The sequence below is a fragment of the Pavona decussata genome, unplaced genomic scaffold (assembly GCF_977016875.1).
Source record: "Pavona decussata unplaced genomic scaffold, jaPavDecu1.1 SCAFFOLD_25, whole genome shotgun sequence".
In the NCBI taxonomy this organism is placed as follows: domain Eukaryota; kingdom Metazoa; phylum Cnidaria; class Anthozoa; order Scleractinia; family Agariciidae; genus Pavona; species Pavona decussata.
In genome coordinates this window covers 2,250,260-2,269,521 of record NW_028145448.1, presented here as the reverse complement: position 1 = coordinate 2,269,521, position 19,262 = coordinate 2,250,260, and the positions used below count along the sequence as shown (strand labels likewise).

The following is a 19,262-nucleotide window of genomic DNA, read 5'->3' as shown; positions in this document are numbered from 1 at the left end:
TCTGTTAAAGCACCAAGATATTTTATCACTGGCTGTCGTTTCGTTTATTCACATGGCTGATTATGTACGGAGAAATATTCGTCGCTATTGGAGTTTAAAGGTTTAAGCGAGTCTTAGAGTGCTTTCCATTTGTTAGAACTGGTCCGTAAATGGAGTGTACCAATTTGAAGGATTGATTCTTCGAGTTCTTCAAATTCTGAGAGTAGTGTGGGCAATTTTGAAGCAATTCCAAAAAGCTTGGTGCATTCCGGTTTCGAAATGACTGAATTGATCGGCCGGTTCTGACAGATGAAAACGTCTTTAGAGTGCTTTCCATTTGCTAGACCTGGCCCGTCAGACCACCCAGTCTGTACTGAATTGAATGGGTCATTTTGAAGCGATTGGACTGCAAAATCTTGAAACATGATCACTCCGAAACTGGTATGTGCTATTTTGAAAAAATTCGAAGGAATACCCTTAAACTTATCCTTCCAATTGGTGCATTCCGTTTACGAACTAATCGGTGTGACCAGCCAGTTAAGACAAATGGAAGGCGCCATAAACTGCGATTTTTGTAGATATCTCTCGCGTTCTTTAGGAACTTAAAGGGGACGTATCATGGGGTTTTTTGGTATCTTTTGTTAAAAATGATGAAATAAGAGCTTCAATCAGCTGCCAAATAATTCTAGAATGACCAGAGGAAAGAAATCAACTCAATTCTTGACAGGAACGACTCGTGATCTGTTCTAGCGCGTTTTGGAAACAAAAATGCGAGAACTTGAAAAACATTAGCCTAACATTTTTCAAGTTTCAATCCATACCGACCTACTCTGTCTCTGGCCAGAGGCACTAATCTACAGTTTTATTGCACTGGAGTGATAATTTATACGTTGACAACGTTTTTTGTTAATGACAGCAAATTTGCGTGATACTTCCTTTTTAATTCCATGTGCTAAATAGTCAAAACAAAAAAGTTGTTTTGGCGACGCCCCAGTGTTTTTAGGTCCTTCGTGACAAGCCGCATGGGAAAAACCTGCTAATACCAAAACGTTAAGTCACTATTTATATTTTCCTATTTCATCTTCTCACGCTGTCATTGAAATTTTTCTGAGGTGGTCCAAGGTTACACGGGCTTTTGATGATCTCCAGTTGATCCCATTGTGAAAGATCTCGTGGAATTAAAAACTTTCGGCGAGGTGATCAAAACTATCCCAGTTTCTAGTCAAAACAGAAATCCATACTGAACCCACGCTCAAATATTTTGAACACTAGATACCCGCCTGTGGTTTTAAAAGGAACCATTGTAAATAGGTTTTAATTTCAAACCGATACATTGAGTAGGAGGGCATTAAATAGGATACCGGCAAAATAAATTCGGAAAGGTGGGAACGGTAACAACGTAAAACGTTGCGGCAACGGTATAAATAACTATACTAAATACATGTTCTTCATAACACGATTAACATATTAATTAACAAGCTATGATGCTTTCATTTTCCGTTTATTGAATACACCGAGTGTTCACCAAGAATTAACCCTGAAAATCAAGAGTGCTAAATTAACCGTCCATAACCCAAATTTCGATCAGCTTCAATTTGGAAAACGTGAAGAACCAAAATAGCTGCCAGATCTATGCATGTTGAGCACGTGGATGGCAACACTTACGTCATTACATAAATTGTTTATCAGTTAGAAAGAAGAAGAAGAAGAAGAAGAAGAAGAAGAAGAAGAAGAAGAAGAAGAAGAAGAAGAAGAAGAAGAAGAAGACATTTTGTTTATAAATAAATAAAGAATTCCGAGCCTTGATTATATCTTCCCCGTATTAGAGTGTACTCTAAAGAGACGTTTGAAGTCATCTTTTAGTAATGGTGTACTTGGATGGAAACGGAACATGTTTTATCCCTAACCCTACCCTAACCCTAACCCTATATAGGGTCTTATCGTTTTGTTCAGAGATGTAAACTTAATGGTAAAAAGACATTGCTTGACCGTGACAGTATACAAGACCTATAGTCAACAAAATTTGAGGATATGAGAGTTCCAAACTGCGACAGCGAATGAGAGTCGCTCGACCGGTTGACTGGGATGCGAGGAAGTGACAGGATAGGCGGTCATCATTCAAATAGTTTTGACAGATCCAGAGTACAGTAAGGGCGCGTGAAACGGTCGATGGGAGCTGGTTACAGTGATGATCGTTAGGCAGACAACGACAGAGATAAGATTGTCAACTCTACTGAATTCCAATCTGGCTGAAATTGCCGTGCACGAGAGTTGGTGTGCAACTTCATCAGTAAGTTCACATTATTAAACTGGTTGGGAGTACATGGAAGTCAACGACTGGAGCCCATTAGATTCCGTGTTCAAACAAAGCGAGTACTTGGCTGAGTGGAACCCGATCTCGAGCGCAAGGATGAAAACAGCGCACCATTCAATTCGAGAGCTAGCAACGAAAAAACACTAAACGGTCTGTACTCCAATTTGACTGAACAAATTTTAAACTCAGTTGAGAAGGCCATGATCCCTGATAAAATGTCATGCATGAAATATTTTTGAGTCAGTTCCATCGCCCAGGTCAGTCGGATAAAGAGAATTTAAATACAAGGGAAGGCCGAACATTTCTAACAAGTACCTTACAAGTAGCTTTCAGCCTAAAATGTGTTCAAACAGGAGCCCATGGCCGGGCTCCTTGTTTGAAGATGGGTCGTCATTAAGTGTTAAAGTGGTACCGTCGCGGAGGTTTTGCTTTATGTTGTTTAAAATTAAACTGCTCAAACATTTTACTAAGAACTTTTATTCTAACAGGAAATTACTCTTACAGCACAAGGATAAAACTATGAATTGAAGAGTAAACCGTCATCAGCTTTTAGCCATTTTTTCAAAATACTCAAAAGGAACTTGAAAAACTTGGCCAATTTTTTCAAGTTGCAATCCATTTCCATCCTAGCCATCCACAGCCAAAGATGAATGCTAAAAAAGTTTCTTTGCACTAGTAGGATTATTGTTAACAAAACTGAAACATTTTTGGCACGTTTACAATCATACAAATACGTTTTTTTTTTTTTTGGCTATTCAAAGTGACACTAAGAATAAGTGACACTGGCCCTTTAAGAGGCAATGTATACAAAATATATTCAACTTGGAGACACCTGAGGAAGGTTAACACACAATGAAAACAGAAACTTTCCCTTTTATCAAACATTAGGTAGGTAATTACGCAAGCCTTAAAGAGTGCACGGTGAGCCGGTTTAGACCCCATCCACACGTGGACGGAGACCGTAGCTAAAAGCGAAACTAACGGAACAGTTTGCGTTTTTAAACGAAAACGCTTCCATGTTTTGACAAGGCCTTAATATTAGGACCTATCCACACACGGTCGGGGAAAAATACGAGAAGAAAAGTTTGCCGGTTTATAAATAAAAGCACTTTTATGTTTGACAACTCCTCTTATGAGCCCATCCACACACGGATGGAGGAATAAAACGGAAAGAGAAGTTTGGGTTTACAAGAGAAAGCGTTTCCATGTTAACAAGACCTTGACTTCGGTGAGACTGATATTTCTCAGTGTCGTTTGATATCAACGAAACGTTTCAATATAGCATGCGCATGTTAAGAATTGAAAAAGACAGCGCGCGAAACCACTTTAAACACAAGGAATTCTCTTGGCAAATAAGTTCATGGATATATAATTCCGCTTCCTCTAAAAACATTGTGCACAAGTGTTTCCTCGGGAAAACGCGTTCATGAACCAGCTGTTTTCCGGTTTTAGTTCAGCCACTTCAGCCTCGGTCGAGTCGTCGAAAACACTGTGCGAATCCGGCTTTCAATGCGAAAAACCTGTGCGGTGTAGTATGACAACATCTCCTGTTTGACTAATGTGCGATTTTTCTCCTCTATCTGTCTCTATGGCAAAACATTTGTACAGAGAGGAAAAGTCAAACGCTTAATCCTGTTGAGAGTTCAACGTTTGAAGAGAACATTTTCGATTTTGACAAGTTTACGGCCAGTGCTACTGGTCTTAAGTTCTGATCAGTTACGTAACAAGCCGAGAAGAGGCAGGAAATAGCCCAAATATATATTAATCTTGCTAACAGTTGCTCTAAAAATGTTGTTTTTTAACTCTGACATGCAACAAGTGGTTCTCTATAAATGCGCATCATTCAACCGACGCACTTTTAATCCCCCCCCCCCCCCACCCCAAGCCTCCGCCTCCCTTGCGTAACTACACACTAAATACCTCTCAGAAAATTCTTTGTTCTAACGCTCTCACTTACTTCTGTTGTTAACTTGCATTTCAGCTAGTTATATTATGTCGCATCGTAATTTTTTCTTTTCGTCGTTCCTGCTTTTGAAAGTCTTGGTGTATTTATCTTTTCGCTCCTACCCGACTCGATTAACTTCGCTACTTTCGGGTGTGAATGGGAACTGTACTGAACACCTTTTGTTCATATTGTAATAAATGATGATAAAATTACTGACTCTTTACGCTCAAACACTTCCTGGATTATCTACTGTACGTGATGGCTTTCCCGCGCAGGCTCCGTTAAGTCGCGCAGTTGTTTGTCTTCTTTCACCGTTTTACATCACAGTGAGATAATTATCGTGCGTTCAGTTCAAAAATATTCTTTTGAACAACCGCATATGCACCCAATAAAAAAAATGTTCCATAATCCATTCAAGATGTCATAACGTTTTGTAGATAGGAACGCAAAAGAGTATTAATTAACCAATTCATCAAACTACAAATGTCTGAGTTGCTTCTAAGCGGTGAGAACCGGCTTAAACCAAGTCATCTCTTTGTTACCACATTTCATAAGGTTCGAACATTCTTTGACAAACTTCTTCCTACTGGCATTTTTGAGCGGAAGATGTATTAAAAATTTAGTTCAAAATTTCATTTTAAAAATTTGGCTAAAAAAAGTTAGATGTCATCTCCAAACTCAACACTTTTTTAAACCACATTCAGGGACTTGAGGCCGCTCACCTTATGGGAGGCAAAGTGCGCGGGAAAGTTTAGGAAAAGATCCGCGCCTGAATCTCACTGACTACATACAAAATTAGCACAAAGATTATTTCTGACCATAAAACGGAGCTGTTCCGCAGAAACGTTGTCCCTTAGACATGGCAGAAGTGAAGAACTTGAACTACATTCCCCAGAAACTCCTCAGTGTATTCGGCAATGTCTGTAGACCTGTAAACTGAGTCAATTCGGTAATAGGTCTCTGCCGCCGCAGCTGGGTTCGTACACCTGGTTGGTAACAGTAGGAACATTTCGAACATCTATTATTTGTCAAAGAATTGACTGGCAGATGAACGACGCTGCTGTAGAATTAATAATATGGAGCCTGAAATAGCCTGTTTCTCATACATTCTTACATAACCGCACAATTGAGCAATACCTAAAGGCCTTTCAGGGGTAACCAACAGGAATATTAAAGCAAATACTTCGACTTTCGTATCCTGTGTTCAGTTCCAGGTCGCTTTGTGGTCTTTAAAAAGTATCTTTGTGTCGGCTGACACAGTTTCATCTGTTCGGATTCAGCTTAGCTGAAAATTTAAGTCGCAGAAAGTTTTAGGAAACCCAATCATACTCCCCGAACTTTCAAGTTGCCTTTGGCATTCCGAGAATGCTAGCTGGCTTTTTGCCCCTTAAAATTGTAAGGCGACATCTCCCCAAAGAAACTCGAGTTTTTCTTCTAAACTAAATCAGACTTTCTGAGGCGGGCTAAGGCTTTCCCAAAACATGGATATTCAACCGAAACATGGGATTGTCGAGGACCCCTGGCTTGTATCAATCCACCGTGCCGAAATTGCGAAAGACGGCGACGTGTACATTTACCCATAATTTCTAGCGCACGAAAATCCTAAAAACGCTCATAACAGACAGAAAAGTCACTCTAAAAACTTCAAACCTAGCAACACAATGTTATTAGCACAGGAAAGCATTTCTCACAAATATGGCTTTGCACGTGCCTACTGGCTGTGTTAGGCTCGCAAGGAGTTGTGGTAAGATTTATACGGCCGCCATCTTTTACCGCGTACGGTGGAGAATGAGCTTCAGTTCCCGAGGGACCATTTTATAAATCCCGTTTTGTTTCTTCACGAGAGAGATCCAACTGTGGGCATTGAAAACGTTTTAACTGTTCTATCTAAAAGACAGTGTGTCTGCCTACGGCTCGGACCCTACAACTCCCCGGACATTTATCAATATAATACAAGGAATACTTTTAAGGTAAATAACTGGTTAATATATACTTTCGCTGGCTTTTTTGAGATTTAATTTAATTTTGGAATAAATGTGGTGAAATATTTTAAGCCTCGTGAATAAATGACACAGGCATACTCGGAAATAAATCCGAGTGCTCCTATCAGGAGTCGATCATAAGACCTTCGATTACTAGTTCGGATGCTCTACCACTGAGCTACAGGAGACTCATGGGAGCTAAGACCATTAAACTAGGTTCATGGGACAGCCATCCTACATACTGCTAGGATTGGAATGTCATGTGTGGCATATGCGCAATGGAATAAATTTTAACCGCCGGTTACACGCATTTGCTTAGGATTCTGATTGGTTCATTGCGCTGTTTATGCCTGTTATGATTGGTCAGCGTATTATCTTGGCTTTGGTGTTACGAAACGCAACTGAAAACCTCTCCATCTTAAACTTCTGCTTCTGTTTAATTGCCCCATTGGATTTTTTTTGTGCTATTTATAACACGAAGCAAAGGGGAACAAGAGATAAGTTAAAGGAGTTCTAATCTTCGATTACAATTCAAATTAAAATTGAACTGTAAAGAAATCATAAGCCCCCGAAAAGTTCTTTGCAGCCAGCCAGCACCGACCATCCGAGAATGCTATTGAGAAAAGTCCACACGATTGTGTACATTTTTAACCGTACATATCATTAGGAATTTATCTGCGAATTCAAAAATTAGATCGTCAAAATCAAAACAAAACTGAGTGACTGGAACTTCAGTCAGGTAGTAAATGGTGTCGAAAGTTTGGTTTTAGATTTCCGACACACAATATGTGTTTACTGGTACTCATGTTTGGAGTCACAACCGTCCGAGAAAACATGAAATGTCTTAACTTTTAAAAAGGGTTTACTTTGTTTCTTCAATGTGTACTCTCAGCTGTTGCCTCGCCAGTCTGTACATTAACAAATAATCATTTTAATGCTTTCATGTGTTCTTTGTGTGGAGACTGGAGAAGAAGCTGAAATGGTTTCAGCTGGTAGGCGTTTGACCCACGCAAACGAAGGAGGAAATTGGAATCAGATACGTTTAAGCGAAAAAAAGAGAAGAAATAAATAGAATTCCGTCCATCATTTATCTATGGCCAGACGTAGAAGTAACAGGATAATTTTATTATATTTATTTCTTTTTTTCTTCCTCCCTTCCTTCCTTCCTTTCTTCCTGCCTTCCTTCCTTCTTTCTTTCTTTCTTTTTTTCTTTCTTTATTGACAATTGTCTGTAATTAGTTACATGTTTGGTCTTAGGTTATACGGAGGGGCCTGATGCCAAACTCTTTTCACCTTTTATGGAGTACCGGTGGGTGTACAAAGACAAATATACAAAAACAGCGTAATGTAACGTAATCCAGTGTGAAAGTGCAATGTTCATAATTCTTATAGCGTAGAATGGTTTGTTGTATACTACTTAAGAGTTTGTGCGTATCCCAATCTTTTGACAAATAATGTATTCAAAACTGACTTTTTTAACGCCTTCAAATAGTTATTCGTTTATGTATGTCCTTAACACCGCCTGCCTAGATTAGCTCGCTATTTCGAGTCGGTGTTCATTTGTAAGTAACGTTTAAAAAACTTAATAAAACTTGAAAAACTTCACTTTCCTATCGTATCCTCCCAGGACATCCACGGCAATATTTATTTGTTGCACTCTGAAACCCTCATTCCTTTCCGTCAGTTCCCTCCTCACCGTTCTGTATTTCTCTGTCTTGCGGGTGTCGGTTTCGCACCTATTTCTCCAGCTTAGACACGCCATTTCTACAACATTGATCACTTTCTCCCTTCTATCAGTGACAACAAGGTCTGGCCTGTTACCCTTCTCCTCCAGGCATCTATCCGTAGAGATAGTGCAATCCCATAGTATTTCCACATCAGCATTGTTGTAATTGCTGTGAGGCTCCTGTCTAAGGAGTAACTCGTTCTCTCTAAACTTATAGGTTATTAGTAATTCACTCAGAACCCATTTTATTTTTGGTGGGCTCAATTCCTGTCGGGGACTAAGAGTTTTTCTTTGTCTCATCCTCGTATCAGTCAGTACTAATACTACATCACACCTAATTTTAAAAAATTACCAGACCGTTTCGACATGACTGGCTTGGCAGTATGCAGAACGCGTGTCACATATGAACCTAGTAAATGATCACCGCTAGTTCGCTTATAACCAGTCTCTCTGTAGCACAATCGATAGAACATCCGACTGTGTACGGGAGGTTGTGGGTTCAACTGCCGTCGGGGATTAGGGAACTTAACCAACGACGTTGGCAACGGCAACGAAAACGTCACTTAGAAATATAACTTCGCGTTACTTCGATCAGCTACTTCGCGATTATTCCAATTCGTTCAACTTGTACGGTATGGGCGAGGTGTCCTGGAACCAAATTGATAGAAACGGCCGTCAAGTAAGGAAGAAGAATGAAAAATTCACCGTCGTGTACTCACATGCTCCACAAATCTAATGTACAAAAACATATAACGCTCGTGCAGAGCGATTGCTTTTTTGTTTTGTGACGCTCTCGTTGCCGTCGTCAGCGAGTTTTAAAAAACCCATACGCAGTTTGCGGCGGCCTTTTTAACGATACATTACTTTAGTATAGGAGCTGATAAACTTGAATTGTGGCGGCTTTGAGCGCGTTGTGGGCGCTTCATGGCTCAGTTTTGTTCGAGAAAAGAAAATAGCATTAGGACAAGGGTGTGGTCGCCGCGCTCATCGCATTTAACAAGGTAACCTTAGTTGTTCAGTGATCAGGAAACATTTCGCATCGCTTTTGAGTCCTCTTGTGTCAACGTCCCTTGTTTCGGTCTTTTCTTCGGGAATGATTTTTCAAGCAAAAAGCAACAATAATGGCTGATCTCAAAGTTATTGCTTTTAGATCACGATAGTCCCCAAACAATCGGTTAAAGATTTGCTGACCTTCATGTCATTACCGCGAGTAACATGTTCACACCAAAACAACAAAGAATACAGGTTGTTTTTATTACGTGAATGCATGTTTAATTCTGCACGAGAAAAAACTTTTAACATTTCGCTAATACTGCATTTACGAGAAGGTTTTCAACTGAAGAAACAGCCAACGCGAAGCTCGAGGAAAAGACGAAGGTAGAGCGCAAGCGCGGCGTTAACAATCGCTGAACGTAAGTACAATGTCAATATATTAACTGTCTATATCGTTCATAACGTCCGAGGAGTTGAAGCTCATGCTAATTAAAATAACTAATTATAAACAGAACAACAACGGCAAAACTGGAACAACAACAAAGTTTGAGACTAAACTGATATAACTGTAACAGGTGCAATGTCTGCTCCAGTAGACTTGTCCTTCTAAAGAAAAATTGACCTGTTGTATGTACAAAAAAGCTATTGAATGCGCGCTGGTACTGATTGTCAGAAGTGGAGTGTATATATGATGTAGTCAAAGGTCATTAGTGGAAGACCAAGTCCGAATTGTGCCAGAATGGAGTGAGGTGTTGACGAACAGACCTTCTAAGGGGGTTGACAGCCGATTCACAAGGTGCCTCAGAGGGAACGGAGCTGTCCGAGGATGACGTTGGAGCACAGGTTGTAGGGATGATGACAGCGGGTACAGGAGGCTGGTATAGGTTCAAACAACGGGAGTAAGACGGGGTATGGCTCACATTGTGGAGGCTGAGTACCCACCAGTGAAGGTGCAGGGATGGTAGAAGGTCTTGGAGTTGAAACAATGGGAGCAGCCTCATCATCAGAATTCATAATAGAGGGCAAGTGTTGGCCGTGGATGGAGCCAAGAGGGGACTGCGCCAGGACAGCTAGTGGGAGGCACTGGGTAGCATTCGGACATAGGCACAGTGTAAACTTTGCTGCAGAACTGTGATCTGGTGAGCCTCGTTGATTCCTATCACAAGGTACTTGTCACGAACTTTCAATTTGTCCTTGTCGCCTTTTAAGAAAATCAAGTCACCAATAGAGACAACTGTTGTGGAGGCTTTGCTGTATCCATGAGCCATAGCTTTGGCACTGGGTGTGTGGTTTAGTTGTTGGGATGTATGTTGACTGAGGTAGACTACAGGTAACTGTTCACCAGTCATTTGGTCACGTTAAGTCCACACCTACTCAAGAAAATTAAGGCATGGGTCTCTAGTTATTTACCGAAAAAACGAGGGGGTGGTCTATCTTCTGAAGATTTAGGCGTACCATCATGAGACTTAAGCGGCATAATATGGTTGCAAATGTCAACATATTGACATACAAGACGTATGTAAATTAGGTCACGTGACCTGTTACAGCAGCAACATTCCAGAAAACTTTTGAGCAAAACTGGCACCACTTTTTATTGCCTCCAGGAGGCTGCCTATAGTTTTCTAACTTTGCAGTTATAAGGCACTTCATTTCTGTACCCGGGCCTTTTTAAAAATTCTCTCAGTTTTAAAAATAAACGGATAATTTCAGTTTGAAGGGACTGGGAACTAGTGAAACTAGCCGTTAATTTTCAAAATTAAAGGAGTTTTTAAAAGGCCCGGGCACAGAAATGAAGTGCCTAATGCTCGCAAAGTTTTAAAAGTACGGGCAGCCTCCAGAATACAATAAAACGTGGTGCCATCTTTGCTGGAAAGTTTTCATGAATGTTGCGGCCGAAACAGGTCACGTGACCTAATTTACATACATCGTGCATGTCAATGTGATGACATTTAGAAGCATATTACGCTTCTGAAGTCTCACGATGTTCTGGTTAAATCTTCAGAAGATAGACCAACCCCTTGTTTTTTCCAGTAAATAACTAGAGACCCATGCCTTAATTTTCTTGAGTAGTAGATAGGCAAACGCGCCGGATGCGGGAATCCATGTTGGCTGTTGCCAAGTCAAGAGTGACTGAAGACATTGGTTCTCCTTCAGAAGACAAACTTGCTTGTAAGACGTACCAGAAATTTTAAACAAAATAAATGTATAAAGTGTTCAAGAATCTGTATTTTTGCACTACTGGGTTAATCTAAAATGGCCGTTTATTTCTTTGTGCATCTTCTACCAGCAAGACCACCACCATCACCAACACCAACGGCGTTGGCATTATTAGAAATGTCAAAGATATAAGGTACCATCACGCTGATAATCCCCACTCGAGGAAACTATGGATGCAGTTGCATTCTCCGTATTGAACTGGAACTACGTTGTACACGAGGGTTAAGCGGAGGAATCTCGTCGCATGCAAATTTATCTGTTTCAAAATATTGTCCATCAAGCTCCTCTATATATTGCAAGCTGCAGATCCAGTTGAATACCGAGAATACGAATACTGTTTATTGACCTAAGGTGTGGTCGGTAAGTAGTTAAATATATGGCGAGCTGTAAAGTTCGGTGATTACACTGCGACATGTTTGAGCAGTACACTGCTAAAGCTGATGATACAACTTCCAAAAGTACCCTCCCTCATTCTGTAATAACCTCTCAGGACGATCGAACTCCACAACTTTTCCATTGTCTAAGACTAACACCCGGTCATAGTCCATGATGGTGTTCACTCGATGAGCTATTGTAAAAACCGTGCAATCTTGAAATTTCAATCGAATTGTCTCTTGAATAAGCTGATCTGTTTTGTAGTCGAGGTTCGCGGTAGCCTCGTCCAGGATCATTATTCTGTTCTTTTGTAGCAAGGCGCGCGCCAGACAAATAAGCTGCTTCTCTCCCACGCTGAAATTCGCTCCTCCTTCTTTGATTTCTTCGTACAATTGTTTTGGCAGCTTTTCTACCAGCGCCATCAAGCTGGCCTCTTCTAGCGCAGTCCAGATTTCCTGGTCACGGTGCTTTTCAAATGGGTCGAGATTCATCCGCAATGACCCGTTGAAAAGGATGGGATCCTGGGTAATGACAGACATTACACCACGTGCTCTCTGGAGGTTGATCCCAGTGATCTTGACGTCATCGACAATGACGTCACCGGATGGTTCTGGCATGCGGAAGAGCGCTGAAACCAGTGAGGACTTCCCTGCTCCAGTGCGCCCAGCAATACCTACTTTCTCACGCGGATTGGCCGTTAAATTCAGGTCTTTCAGAACTTCAAGGCCACCTTTGTAGTATACTAGTCCCAGATTCAGGAGTTTTACTAATCCTCGGTCTGGCCAGTCTGTGGGAGGCTGGGACTGATTCTGGTACCCAGGCTCTGATTGGATTCTCGTGTATGTGAGGACGCGTTCGGCTGATGTCATGTAGCTTTCCATCTCGGAAAACTGCTGGACACCATACTGCGACACATCCACGGTGAGTTGAAGTGTGTAGACAAGGGAAAGAGCCGTGACGCCTGAAGCAAAACACATAAGTTAGAGCTTTGTGGTTTTAGTATTACAAAATGTTGGAGCCCATGGTAGCTATATGCTCGGACAAGTGTGTTGAAATAGATGGAGAGCTTCTGATTAATCAGCAGCCGAATCCGGCCCACGAAATTTTGGTTTGTTTCGGTCGAATATCTGTCCGGAAAGACATAACCCACCTTTGAAATTCGGATTAAATTATGAGGAAAAACAACCGTCTTCTTTCGCTAAAGGTCAGCTAAAATTTTCGCAACAACGAAACACTAATCGCTTTTGTTTTCGGAGGGGAAATTACATTGTTAAACGTGCGAAAAAGAGGCTAGCTTCAGAACATTTTCGAAAGGCCAAGAGACGCTCGTGAATTTAGAGGATAAGATTCTGTCCTCTAAACGTCTCAACAATTCAAATTTTCAGCTAAAGAATACGAACACTCGAGATTAAACTGTGTTAGCTTACACAAATTTACCTTTTAAAAAACCATAAAAATATTGTAGGAACGAAGGAAACAACATTTTTACCTGATTTTAACCATTTTGATGTTCCCGTTAAGCCCTCCCGAGAAGGTTGTTTTAACTCAGTTTTACTCTGATGAGCTCTGTTTCAACTGCAAAGCCTTCCTTCCTTATTGTTTTTACAACATTTTTAAACATATCAATCTTTAATCTCGTACCCGGAGTCCTCAGGCTCCTTGGTCAGCGGTTGGTCGTCAGGAGAGTCTCTGATCTCCAGTCTCTCCTGGCGACCAACTGCTGACCAAAGATCCTGGGGACTCTGGGTACGAGATTGATCAATCCTGGATTGTTTTGTTCGGGGTACTTATTTAAAATAACAAAACATCTCATTCACCTGGTCCAGATTGCGCTGCTATTGCTATAAATGCCACAGCTGCAGTGAATGTAACGCTAAGCATGTCCAGACGAATTTGCAACCATCTGGGAGCTGCATGGATCATGAAACATGCTTCTATGTGTACATCTTGGCGCCTGTAGGAAAAAAGAGAAAAAATGTTGCAACCACCCTCGAAAGTCTAATTTTTCTGGTACAGTAAAATAAATGGGAATTTCATTGGCACATCCACAGAGCGGCCGTTCGTCCAGTGTTTCCACATCCAATTGGAATTTGGAAATGTTGGTTTTTATGGAGGGAGGAAAACCGGAGTACCTGCAAAAAAACCCTCGGAGCAGGGACGAGAACCAACAACAAACCCACACATGACACCGAGTCCGGAAATCGAACCCGACCACATTGGTGGAAAACGGGCGCCCTCACCACTGCTCCATAAAAGCGTTCTGTGAAGCCTTAATTAAACAGCTGCGAAGGGAAGTAGACAGGCCCACTACTAAAGATATTGTTTGCTTATCCTTTCATGTTAATAAAAATCGCAAACAGTTAGTACTCAATCATGATAAAAAATTAAAGGATGGGCGCTTCTTATTAAAAATTCGATGGCGTCTCTATATTATTTGCTTCCTAAAAGTGTCATTTGCTGTAGCAATGACTGTCAGTGGTGCCTTCCATTTGTCAGGGCTGGCCGGTCAGGCTTGTTGGTCCGAAAATGGAGTGTACCAATTTAAAGAACTGCTTCCTCGAAGTCTTCGAAATGGCGCATTCTGAGAGTAATGAAGCAATTTAAAAGAAGTGGCATACGAACTGTCGTGAAAATTGGTGCACTCCATCTGCGAAATGATTAAACTGGCCGGTCATAGTTTCTCACCATACCGTGGGGAAGTTGAAAGCTCGCGCGTCTCTAAAAAATAAAATAATTTGGAATCCTGATTGATTAACAGTTTGCGATTTTTAGAAAGGGGCTATGACTCAAACCTGTAAAGTTCCTCAAGAAACCTTGTCTCCTTCTTATACGCCCGAATGGATGCCAAACCCGCCAAGGTATCGGAGAAGTGAGAGAACACAGGGCTTCTATTCAGTGCTTCCAATCGCCTCACTTCCCGGAAAGTCTTGTTGTAGAGTCGACCAATCACAAAAAACACTATCAAAAGAGGAACGACAGCCAATATGATCCAAGGATTAAGGGCGCTCGTGAAGATCACCGTTCCTGCACAGAGCAAGAACAGCTGCAAGGTGTCCACAAACACGTAGGGTAGGAACTCATCTAAGATTGCCACGTCTCCAGAGAAGCGGTTCATTATTCTGCCAACGGGGTTGGTATCGTAAAACAAGACCGGGGCTTTTAATATGGCTATCGTCATTTTGTCGTACAGCTGCTTAGAGGAATTGACCAGGGTTTCAAACAGAAGTACTGCCCTTGCAATGAAGAGAACTAAAGTTGTGCTAACCAGTCCTCCATAAATGTAAAAGTTACGGCTGTCATCTCTCTTTTCCGAGGGGAGTTTGGACATTTGAAGTAACCACCAGTCCGGAGCAATCAGAGAACCTGTTACCATAGCAAAGGTAAAAAATACAAACTACCAATCGGTCAAAAAATTAAAAAAATCTGGCGTACAAACCAAATAAGAAACAAAACAAATGAATGAAAAATGATTGCCCGTTTTTACAATACTATGTTCAAAATTTAAAGAAAATACGTTCCAAAGGTGCGCGCCAAAAATAATCCAAAATTTGTCCCAACTCGATTATCGTTAAAGGAGTCTATTTTTACAGTAGAGTGGGAGCAACGCTCTTGTTCTTTCTCAACCGAAAAAAGGTCGCGAAATTCTGCAGCGTAGGTTAGAAATTACAGGATAGCCATGCATCGCTTCCCAAGCAGAATTAGCGGATAGTAGTAACAAAATGAATACGATAAGTATTTACCTTGGACTAAAGTGAAAAATATCGCGAAAAGTAGCAATAATTTGGCAGATATCCCGGCTCGAAGATAATCCCAGTATGATCTCCAGTTGACGACGCCTGTTACGCGGTCTTCCTCAGCAGTTTCCAGGCAATACGCGTCTTCTCCACCCGAAACCACATTAGTTTCTTTTGCACCGTATAAGGAATGTACTTCACCTAGATCTTTCCTCTTTCGCATCCAATCCCCTAACACCACAGAGTCAAATTTCTTCAAGTCTTCATAATTGCCTTTATTCAATAAAATCGATCCTTCCTTCATTAAGACAATGCTTTTCGCATTCTTCAAATACTGCAGACTGTGGGTGACAACGACTCGAAGCTTCGTGGAAAGCACTCCATTTAAACATTGTTCAAAGATGTGCTTCCCAACTTTAGCATCAACCGCACTCAGTGGATCATCTAGCAAATAAATATCTGCATTAGAATAAACCGCGCGTGCTAAACCAATACGAGCACGCTGGCCTCCACTTAACACAATGCCGCGTTCTCCAATCAAGGTGGCGTGTCCATCGGGGAATGCTTGTATGTCCTTAAGAAGTGCGCATGATTCAATGACCATGTTGTATCTGCGTATATCAAGTGGTTGTCCAAATAAAATGTTTTCTTGCACGGTGCCAGAGAATACCCATGGTTGCTGGGCAACGTAGGCGATTTTGCCACAACTGGACACGTGACCATCATCGACCGTGAGCTCCCCTAAAAGGGTGAGAAGTAGAGATGTTTTACCAGCACCAACAGGGCCGGTGACAAACACCATTTCACCATCGTTCATTGCCAAAGAGAAGGAATTCAAAGTTGGAGGTTTACGGTTACCGGTCCAGCTGCAAACGGCATTTTTCATTGAAATGTGTACTTTCCTTCCGTTTTTGCAATTTCTTTTGTTTTCAGCCTGTTCCATATCAAGCGGATCCTTGTCAAGAAAATGTCCTTTATCTTCGTTGTCAAAGAAGGACTCTTTGAGTCGTTTCTTTATACTGCAGTCGAAGCTTTCTAGAAAGAGCTGAATGCGTCGAATGGAAGTCGAGAATTCTCCTACAGATATGGCAGACTGTGCAATGTGCCAGCACACCGAAACCCGTATCGTGCCATAAAGAGAAAGAATCATGAAAATGTTATAAGGGGTTAGCTCAGTTCCACTGCCTGACAATGTCAAAAGCGAAGTCAGCACTGTGGCGGGAAGAGACGAGTACATGAGTGCTGAGAATATGGCAAGAAGCGCGCTTTTGAATCGAACCAGTCGAATTTCGTTCCTGTATCAGAAAGAAAGAAAAAGAAAACATAAGCAAAGCTAGTGTCTACGAGACGATGGAGGGGTTGGGTTAGACATCTGGAATTGTCACAGGATGTTGAAGAGTTTGGAGGAAGAAATTTCCCTTCAACTTTCTTGGGATAGTTGTTTTCTGTTCTTTTTGCAAAAAATCCGTGTTTATGCACAGTTATAATCAGGAGCGTAGCTTAGTGCTGAGAAAAATCTAAGGTCCGCTTTTTTATGGGGCGGAATGAGAGGGAGAAGAGTGGTAAATTCTACACTCGCGGCCCAACCCACGATAGAATTACGTCCCCCACAAAAAATTACTAGTTATACGTCCATCTGGAATCGCAGGATTCATTAGTTTTGTTTTCCTTTGTTGAGTGTAATCAATCCTTTCGATGCCATGCATGAACCTCTAGTTGGCGCGCCGACTGGGAGACAAATATTTAAAACGAAATTACCGTCTGGTCTGTAGCACTCTTTCCCTGAAGAGCCACTCCCAGGCGTTCAATTTTACAGCACGGATTCCCAAGATGACGTTGTTCATTAATCGAAGACGATTGTCCGTTATATCGGCAATTCTGAAGCGCAGTTTGGCACAAGCCGCTCCGATGGCTCCATAGAGAAAAGCAAGCGATACCAGGAACAACAAACCAGCCAGTGCCTTCCACCCAAACAGGTATACGATTAGACATGATATTCCACTTGTTTCGAACAAAGTGCGCAGCATAGAACAAACGGAATACATGAACATGTCAAATCGTTGGAGATCGCTAGAGATAAGGTTCATCACACGACCGCTGGAAATGTGTGATAACTGTGATTGGGTGAAACCTAGAATCTATTCAAGAGATAAACATAAAATGTTTGTTCAATGATTTAAGACACATTAAAAGATGACTTAGTATATACAAAATACATTACTAGAAAGACATTAAGCTTGCGTATTTTGCGGTCAGAATAATACTCTGTCCTAAATGGAAAAAGAAAGACAATGGCAAACGATTTTCTGTTTTCGTTCCGTGCTATTGCACTAATAACAACCAATCGCAGCTTTGAAGAATTTACGATCAACTATGCTTCATAAAAACTCAAGTTATTGTTATAACCAATATAGTAAACACCCACATTTAAGAATCTACTTTTTTTCAAGGTCAGCCTGAATAAGTCTTCATATATTTATTATAAGGTTCTTATATAACAAGTGATTAAAATGGCGAATTTCAGCCTGCAGGTACTTAATCCACTTGTTCTTTTATGCGGCTCTTTACTGTACTAACATAACTTGTAGTAGTATTTGATATTTGAAGTGAGTGGGCTCATTGAACCTTCCAGGGGCTTCTGTCCTCGTCGGCATAGCTCTCATACCTTTAGGATTTTTCATAGACAAACAAGCTTCTACATTAGAGCAAAGAAACAGTTGAGCTAAAGCAGCCAAAGTGTAGTAACCCTGCTAAACCAGACATTATTTTTGACACTATTTCGATTTTATTTTTTCCATTTTATTAATTCCACCACACGCGTTACAAAAAAGCAAAATATGAGCGAGGAAGCCTTCGGAGAAACCATAGGGCTTATAGAATAAGGCTTCCTCGTTGTAGTGCTGTTATATATAATGTTTAAAGACTATGAGACGGTTGATACAATTACAGTTGAGAGAATCATAAAACGAATAGACAGAAAACGATCAATAAACATCTGAACAAAAACATAAATAAATAACATGTAATGTTAAAAATGATAATAACATTAAGTATTTGCTATAGATGCATTTTTGAGGCTAGACTTAAAGGAGGAAAGTTACAATTGTGTTCCAGATACCTTTCTATATGTCATTCCAACCACGGCCGATTTCCACCTCAGAGGAATTGTGTAGACCTTAAATGCATACTGATCTGCAGCCAATACACGAAGAAGGGAACTCAGGCAGATCCCTGCAGCATAACCATAAGCACGAACGTGGTCACGTGATGGTTTTAGTAGTTCTGCTAACAACAGACTCAAAAACACGGGCTGTAGAACATTTCCTAGACCACTCAGCAACGCTAATAAACACACAAGCGCGTAGTCACTCCACGAGTACAGCTGTAGCAATGCTGAAAACAATCGGCGTCCACCAAAACAGGGCCACCAAGATAACAGCTCGCGTGGGAAGCCTGCGCGTGTATTTGGTTTATGATTAGTAATTCTCTCGTCCCATAGCTGCAGTAGTCTTTCAGTCGCTTCTTTACATTTGTCGTCTTCAATCAACGGAAACAAGTCTGTATTCTCGAGAGGACGCTTGTTTCCCGTGGAAAATATCTCGTTTAGCCACCAGTATGAAAGAATGGAGAAGATGCCGGCCTCCGTCCGAGGATTTTTTCTATCTCCCTCAGTGTTTATTTTTTCGTAGTCGACCATCGCAACTTAATATATGAAAAAAGAAAGAACTGAAAAAAACAAATTAAGAAGGTTGTCGTCTTTGTGTGAAATAAAGCAATGAGAATAAGATTATTGCAGTATACAATATCAATATTTAATAAAAACTTAACATTTGTGCGATGCAACTCCAGCCGGATTTAATCGGCTTAGCGACCATGATATATGAGCCATTGTTCCATGCCCGAAAAATAGCGACCATTAAATTGTCTTCTGGTTGTTTTTGCAAAACGAAATCAGCAAGATCTAGCAATATTTCTTGAATTGTTTTTAATAAAACAA

The 19,262-nt window shown here is 41.0% G+C and overlaps 2 protein-coding genes across 2 annotated transcripts in view; both read right to left on the bottom strand.

Annotated features, from left to right (window-relative positions):
* Positions 1-5,171, bottom strand: part of LOC146485767 (GATA-binding factor 2-like) — a 30,055-nt gene extending 24,884 nt beyond the window's left edge. Inside the window, exon 1 of the mRNA XM_085103117.1 lies at positions 5,057-5,171. Within this exon, the coding sequence (XP_084959243.1) occupies positions 5,057-5,099 (43 nt within the window). The 5' untranslated portion in view covers positions 5,100-5,171. The remainder of the gene's footprint in view (positions 1-5,056) is intronic.
* A 5,552-nt stretch (positions 5,172-10,723) lies between these two features.
* Positions 10,724-17,399, bottom strand: LOC146485766 (ATP-binding cassette sub-family C member 4-like). The gene is made up of 5 exons (XM_085102959.1): positions 17,024-17,399; positions 15,272-16,560; positions 14,324-14,894; positions 13,349-13,485; positions 10,724-12,492 (listed from the first exon to the last, which is right to left on the bottom strand). Exons 1-5 carry the CDS (start codon positions 17,350-17,352, stop codon positions 11,588-11,590), a joined length of 3,231 nt encoding a protein of 1,076 aa, XP_084959085.1. The 5' UTR covers positions 17,353-17,399; the 3' UTR covers positions 10,724-11,587.
* Between the last annotated feature and the right edge of the window lie 1,863 nt (positions 17,400-19,262).

Bases quoted from the DNA above. Each gene is read 5' to 3' on its own strand.
- LOC146485766 (XM_085102959.1), bottom strand. From the start codon at position 17,352: ATGAACCTTATCTCTAGCGATCTCCAACGATTTGACATGTTCATGTAT. The intron at 13,486-14,323 runs GTTTGAGTCATA...TTTTTCCTACAG, and splicing joins TTTCTTGAGGAACTTTACAG to GCGCCAAGATGTACACATAG. The intron at 12,493-13,348 runs GTGAATGAGATG...GTTTTGCTTCAG, and splicing joins AGCAGCGCAATCTGGACCAG to GCGTCACGGCTCTTTCCCTT.